The sequence below is a fragment of the Ustilaginoidea virens genome, chromosome 7 (genome assembly GCF_000687475.1).
Source record: "Ustilaginoidea virens chromosome 7, complete sequence".
Classification (NCBI taxonomy): Eukaryota; Fungi; Ascomycota; class Sordariomycetes; order Hypocreales; family Clavicipitaceae; genus Ustilaginoidea; species Ustilaginoidea virens.
In genome coordinates this window covers 1,425,609-1,432,727 of record NC_057322.1, presented here as the reverse complement: position 1 = coordinate 1,432,727, position 7,119 = coordinate 1,425,609, and the positions used below count along the sequence as shown (strand labels likewise).

Below are 7,119 nucleotides of genomic sequence, written 5' to 3'. Positions count from 1 at the left end.
TTCTAGTCTTGCTATTGGTGGCGTTTTCATCCTCTGCTCTGACAACATCATAACCAGCCCTTATTTAGCCGAGGAACGGAACATCCAGGACGGGGCTTGGGCTGACCCACCCAACACGTGCACAAATTTAGACCGGCAGTGAATTTGAGAAAACTCCTTCTCCCATCTTTTCGACTTCTTGTCGCCGACTCCAATCATGGCATTGCTGCAGCCTCGAAACAAATACGTCACCCTGATCTCGGGCGATGGCTTCGAATTCGTTGTCCTCCGCGAGGCTGCCATGGTGAGCCCCATCATCAAGGGCATGCTCGACGTGAGGAGTGCGTGAACCGCTGTATTTGTTTCATCTTTCATCTTTCGATGCTATAGCATGTCCTTGGACCACGCGTCATGCCCTGCTCAGTGCTCACACGTAATGTGCAGGCCAGTTCGCCGAAGCTCAATACGCACGCTGTGTGTTTCAGGAAATAAGGTAAGCCGGGCTCGTTTGAACTTTGCCATGCACCTGAATCGGGGATGAAGACAGAATCACCAATCGTTGCACTGCATTCTGTGCACCATGACAGAACGCCGCTTCGTCGCTGGTCGGGCTGGTTGATGTCCAACTACACTTGAACTGACGTGATGGCCTACTTTGTGGTCATTAAACCTTTTTTGTTTCGGGTGCTACTTCTTGGTCCTGGCCCCTTTGATTTTTTTTCCCTCCCAGGAGCTGGCAGCTGACTCGATTGTGTTTGACCATTTCATATTAGTGGCATGGTCCTTGACAAAGTGGTCGAGTACTTTCACTATTGGTACCGTTACCGCAATAGTGACGATGTACCTGACATGGATATCCCCGTGGAGTTGTGTCTGGAGCTGTTGGCTGCTTCGGACTACTTGGGCTTGGACCAGTAAGCCCCCATCTGTTCCCTGAGACTGGTCAAGCATTGGACGTTTCTGACTTAATCGCCTAGGGCCAATATGAACATGAAATGATGTGATGACGCGTCTCGTAAAATGCGAAAAGTGAACCTGGCGTTGGGGGGTTTGTTTAGCTATTCTATTCCGGTTCGCCTCATGATACCACCATAATGAATGACACGGACATTATCCTAGACAGCGACTGTTGCGTCCCAGCTTGGACAGCATGGCTGGTCTCGATTTTTCAACCACTCGCCCTGGGGGCGCTGTCCCATTTCAGCCTATACGTTCTGCTCCTTTACTTCCCTGTGGGTCGAACGTCTGTTGAAGATGGAAGATTGATGCATCCCTCTCACTCTGCGTTGCTTTGTTAAGGCATCAAGTTTTCGCTTTTTTTGCAGGGACATATTCATGGCGGTGGCATGGCCGGCTTGGCACTCGTCCAGAAACGTCCAGGGTCTCGACATGGTTGCCATCAGGTTCATGGCAAAGACGCTGGAAGCTATCAGTATATAGAGTCAAACTAGACCGCTATATACTATAACAAGGTTAATGCGCTTTTCGAAGCCTAGCAGATAATTACCAAGGGTGAGGGGGGCGGGGTAAGAATCTAGGCTAGGATACCTCGTCTTGAAAAGGGTCGACGATGGTGTCCTGGCCCGGTTCAGTTTCAGAAGCGAACTCGGGATCCCTAGCGCCGGTCTCTTTGAGTGCAAAAGTCGTCAACGGTTGGATCTTGACTCTTCTGGAACTAAGAACTTGTGCTCGGCAGTTTGTCCTGGATTGGTCAGAAGGTTTGTGGGTGATATCTGACCCGCCCCTGCATAACAGGTAGAAGAAAAACGCGGCTTTACCAGTTGTATTTACTTGACATCCAACTTGACATCCATGATCCTAGTGTTGCTATCGACAGCATTGCAGTTTCACTGACAAGTAGTGCTGCCACAGACTTGAGGGAAAAGATAAGCATAAGCTGGATATCATTAATGCATAGTCTATGTTTGTTCCCTGGGCTAGGCTGCCCATTCTGCATCCCAGCCAGCTGGCTCAGTCTCTGTCTGACACATGCGAGTAAGACTGTCGTTTCCGGCAGTGTATCGTAGCGAATGGCTGACGGACACAATCTATAAGAGCGCAGATGAGCCTCGTGTGAAACTTGTCAAAAGCCTTGGGAGACAGAAACCAGCGTCTCTATCCACCCTGAATCTGCCCTCCGCTCCAAGCTCTTGTATTCTCCATGGCTGCCAAGATGTTGAAGGACCAAGGATACGCGTACCACGGGCTTGATCTGACACCTGATCCAGCTGCGGCGGCGGTGTAAGTTTATGTCTTTCTTGGCCAATCGCTCAGCGTGGCCATACTATCAATGCCAATGGCACCATTAGGGAGGCTTACTGGGAGCAAACGTAACTACCTACCTAGGCAAAAACAAATCCGTATCGAAGCTGCGGCCCGACAGAACAGGCGGACCGCCCGAGACTACAACGATGAATGTGCGGCCATCTTTCTCCCATCTCGCGAGCAGAAGCGGCTAACAAGTTGTTTGGTTGACCAGCCTACTTTTTGCCAACCGACGCGGTGGGTTTTACTTTACCTGTTGAGTTCAAGAATGGTGACGGAGAGTTGCTGACGACATCTCCAGGACGAACAGGACCGCCTCAGTACGCTTCTTGACTTTGAAATCCCCCTCTCCTCTCCCCCCCTCCCCCCCCCCCAATGACAGTAGGGGCATGTTGCTGAAAACCACAAGACCGGCAGCACGAGATGTGCCTTCTCGTGCTGGATGGCAGACTCGGCCACGCACCCGTGACCCAGCCAAAGCACGTCCTGAACGTTGCCACCGGCACCGGCATATGGGCTTATGAATACGGTCAGTAGGTCCTCCACTCTCGCCCATGCCAAGCGGCGCCGTCCTAACGAACAGGTGCGCACGCAGCAAGCGCCCATCCCGACACAAACGTCCTGGGGACGGACCTGTATCCCATCCAGGCGTCCCACAGCCTCCCCAACTTGGCTTTCATGCAGCACGACACAAGTGGCGAATGGGCGTTTCCCCACCCCTTTGACTACATCCACCTCCGCTACATCGTGTGCTGCTTCGACTCCAAGCCCTCGGTGATTCGCAAGGCCTACGACAACCTCACCCCGGGCGGCTGGATCGAGATATTCGACCCGTGCATAGATCACCTGGCCGTTGACGAATCCTTCGAGGACAGCGCCGCGCGCCGGTGGTCCAGGGCCGTCCGGGACGGCGGCCTCAAGTTGGGCAGGCCCTTGAACAGCAACAAGCTGTACGCTGAATGGTGCAACGAGGCAGGGTTCGTAAACGTCACGGAGGACCGGTACGCGCTGCCGAGTAACGCCTGGCCGCGGGATGGCAAGTTGAAGGAAGTCGGGGCGTTGAACAGCGAGGTGCTATATGCCCTGGTCGATAGCCTGGGAAGGTTTCTGCGGGCAGAGGTTGGGGAGGACGAGGCACAGGCGTTGGAGGAGGGCGCCAGGAGGGACATCTTGGATGGCGTGCGCTTCTGCACCGACGTGTGAGTTTCTCCGTCTCCCTGTCCCCCTGTTTGTTTCTCTGTACTCGGTGGAAACGGGAAAGGATGCTGGTTTGCTGACCGCCGTAGACGAAACGTGTATGCTCAGAAACCACTCAGTGCTTGAATCCATGCTGGGTAACGTTGGACGGAATGCAGTTTGGAAGCTACGCGCGACGCGAATCGCGGATGAGAAGGACAAAGCTTGCGCCAGCCAACTGCCATCTTGGGTGGAAAGGCCACTCGTTCCACTGGCACATTAGTACCGAGTAGACTCACTGTCGTTTTCGTCAACAGGCACAAGCTGTTTTGCCTCCCTCCTGGCGCGACTCAAAGCCCACACTCGCAGTTCCCATCATCCAGTCGAGTACGGTTGATGTGGAGCTCGTCAAGAAAACCTCTTATCGGCGTGATATTTAGCGAAACTCGACTCAGCGCACCAGCCCAGGTTCTCGCGCTGTCTGCAGCGCATCCCCCTCGGACCAGGTGACAAGAGACGAGGCGGGCGCACGACTGCACCTTGTGTGTGACTTCGCTATCCCGTAATCCGTAATCCGTATTCCTCTTCCAAATGTATGTATTGTAAGCAAGGTAAGCACAGTACGGGAGTGTGGATGCCAGGGAGAAAATCAAACCCGGCGCTGTGCTCACTGCTCTGTAAGGTACATATTTTGCTTATACGCGACTACTTTGCCAGGACACTTTGGCCGAGTGGTTAAGGCGGTGCCCTGCTACTAGCGTATGTTAGGCATTACATTCGTGTGCGTAGGTTCGAATCCTGCAGGTGTCGGAAGATACTTAGATTTTTGCATGTCCTGATTCGCAGGAACCACCAAGTCTCTGTAACTGCAGATCTGCAAGCAGGAGGATCTCGGTGCTCCTACGTATTTATGCAGAGTATATCATATCAGGCATAAACAGAGGCCATTTGCTCCACCCCACTTGGTGCGATTTTTTTTTTTAAATTTACAGTACTCCGTACTGACAACGTCATAGTAGGAGAGTTTAGAATCGGTGGGCTTGCCCTGCATCCACCTCTCTTCCACACATGGCGGGCAGCGGGGCATTTATCCCAAGGAGCAACGGGACCCTCAACATACGGGAAAGCTGACACGGTCATGGCCAACCCCTGTCGTGGTCCCAAACTGCTGGGTCAAGCCGGGGGACGTCCTGTCTCCTGAACGACACCGGCGATGCCTAAAAGCGGTCCCCATCTAGGTGGACCCGGATGGCCCCTATGGAGCTTATAGCCATGATACGGATACAAGGAGCACACATGCTCCGGACTCCGCACCCATCTATTATTAACTACAATGCTACGCAGTATGCATTGCAGATAGCCGCCCTGTTCTTGCCCGGATATAAGCTCCTCGTGGGTCAACAGCCCTTGGACAGCATGGGTCCAGAGTCGCTCATGGGCTACCAGGAATATTACTGTCCATGACGGGAGTACACAACGGCCCACGACCTATTGTTTACACTAGTGAGCTGAGCTAGAAGCTAAGCTATTAAACAACCTGTACCTCGCCTTATCTGTATAGGAAAACCCTGGGTGAGAATCAAGAGGAAATCCTACATAGTGCTTTGCTTGCATCTGTTGCCCCCCAGGCCGCAACTGCCCTTCGTGCTGCGGAAAAAGGGTCCGGAATGTCTAGCACCGCAGCAGCTTGGTGCATACCGCGACGCAGTACATTGTAGTAAATGACATAAAAAGCAAAGGACAAGCCGGTAGATGCACAGGTAGCTAGCAAAAATGAATCTCGACACCTGCAGGATTCGAACCTACGCACACGAATGTAATGCCTCGCATACGCTAGTAGCAGGGCACCGCCTTAACCACTCGGCCAAAGTGTCTTGATATCCGGCTAAGGGGTCAAACGAGCATTAAGTCAAGGAGTGCTCAGGATCCTAGCCCGTGCCAGCAAGTGCATTGTGCAGCAAGCACAAAGCACCTTTTACTATCAACCCGTTTGCAGCCAACAGTGCGCTGTGCGGTACGTTTGACACCGCTGCTACCAGCCTCGACGGGGCCAAGGCAACAACTGGGCAGCGAGCTGGCGGCTCATCGTCAGACCAGGAAGCAGGCAGCAGGATCAGAGGCCCGGACTGCGCGCGCGTCCATGTTCTCAGTTCTTTGAGCAGACGGCCTCGAGGTTCTGAGCGGCGTGCATCGCAACGGTTCACCGTCGCCAGATATCCCGTAACAGCGTGCGTGGGACGGCGGGGCACGACAAGCGCGACTTTGCCCGCCGCGACATCGGATTACGCGGGACGTAGAATTCTTGGTCTTTGACTGTCAAACCGTTTCTTACCGAACGCGTTGAACGAGGTGAGACGGCAGGCAAGGACAACCTAGGCCCCTGCAACTTGGACCGATGGTGGATGCCATAGCTACTACCTCTGCTTAGCTGTGTCGGTCGGGGGGCTGCCCTTGAGGAGATTCCGGGTCAATCACTGCCAAGCGGCTTTGAGAGGCAGTTGCGAGTGTCGGGCTTCTATTTTCCACCACGCGGCTCGTTTGCTAGACCTTGGTTGGTACCTCATGGGAGTCAGGCTTTTCCTCGCAGACGGAATCTTCCAAACCTACTGAAGACTGTCTTTGGGGACGAGAACCAGGCTCGACAATCATGTGGAGAACTCGGTATCAAAAGCCTGTGAGACGCAATGGAGGTCACAGAGCGCAGCCGTCTGGCGCGTGCCCACGGCAGCTTTCGTCTCTTCGTCTCGACGGCCCCCATCTCCAAGCAGATTGATTCCACGTCGCGGTGGCCATCCCGCCCACAGAATACCAAGCCAGGGGAACAGTTAACGACGCGGCGCGTCTCAGAGCATGCGGCTATGCTGTAGCTGGGAGTGGATCCTTCGGGCCTCGTGCATCGAGGCTGACGCTGGGTAGATAGATACAGACGAAAAAGGAGGTCCAGGATGCTGAACAATGCTGTGAGCGTTGAAGAGGCTGAGTTGAAAAAAACCAAGTACAAGCAAACCCGAGTGTGGGGCAAAAAGCTAGCACACGACACCTGCAGGATTCGAACCTACGCACACGAATGTAATGCCTAACATACGCTAGTAGCAGGGCACCGCCTTAACCACTCGGCCAAAGTGTCTTGACAGGATTGTAGTGCCACAGTCATCTATATAGTCTATTCCTCTGGGAAATACACAGTGTTCTGACCGTGCTCTCCATTTGCAAGGATTGCTGCCGCTAACAATAGGGCTCAGATTCTCTCTCAACGTAAACCGAATGAGCCTCAAGGCAGCAGTATATGTACCAAGTTAACAGTAACCTTCCTACTAACGCTGCACGGTGCGGTCTCCACTCGTCGTTTGAAAGCCCGTTTCCCCGCCACCCTCTCTAGTCGATTCTATGCCACGTCCTCTCCAACAGCTGGGCTTCAGACGCATGCCCGCATTCATCGCGTATGTTTCTTTGGGTCGTCGTACTCTGGGAGCAATGGAACCCAGTCTTCGAATACGTTGGCGTCAAGCTCGGTGACAGAGGCAGAAAGAGCGCTGGGCTGGTCCTGCCAAATTAGGTACCGCCAACCCATCCATTGGCCACTAAGCTCTGCCCCCCCAAGAGTCGACACGGCGGGTCCACGGATTCTGTTTCTACACAGTCGGTCCAACAAATATCTGCAACGGCTGTCCTGCTTCACGTCCACCTGGATAAGACAAT

General features: G+C 53.6%; 2 protein-coding genes across 2 annotated transcripts; both read left to right on the top strand.

Moving 5' to 3' along the window:
* Window positions 1–196: 196 nt before the first annotated feature.
* On the top strand, window positions 197–978 carry UV8b_08047 (uncharacterized protein; the record flags this gene model as incomplete). Its single annotated transcript, XM_043145544.1, has 4 exons — window positions 197–320; window positions 424–472; window positions 753–893; window positions 957–978. 4 exons carry the CDS (start codon window positions 197–199, stop codon window positions 976–978), a joined length of 336 nt encoding a protein of 111 aa, XP_043001479.1.
* A 1,291-nt stretch (window positions 979–2,269) lies between these two features.
* Window positions 2,270–3,447, top strand: UV8b_08046 (uncharacterized protein; the record flags this gene model as incomplete). The annotated part of the gene is made up of 5 exons (XM_043145543.1): window positions 2,270–2,396; window positions 2,459–2,481; window positions 2,546–2,564; window positions 2,654–2,773; window positions 2,840–3,447. 5 exons carry the CDS (start codon window positions 2,270–2,272, stop codon window positions 3,445–3,447), a joined length of 897 nt encoding a protein of 298 aa, XP_043001478.1.
* Between the last annotated feature and the right edge of the window lie 3,672 nt (window positions 3,448–7,119).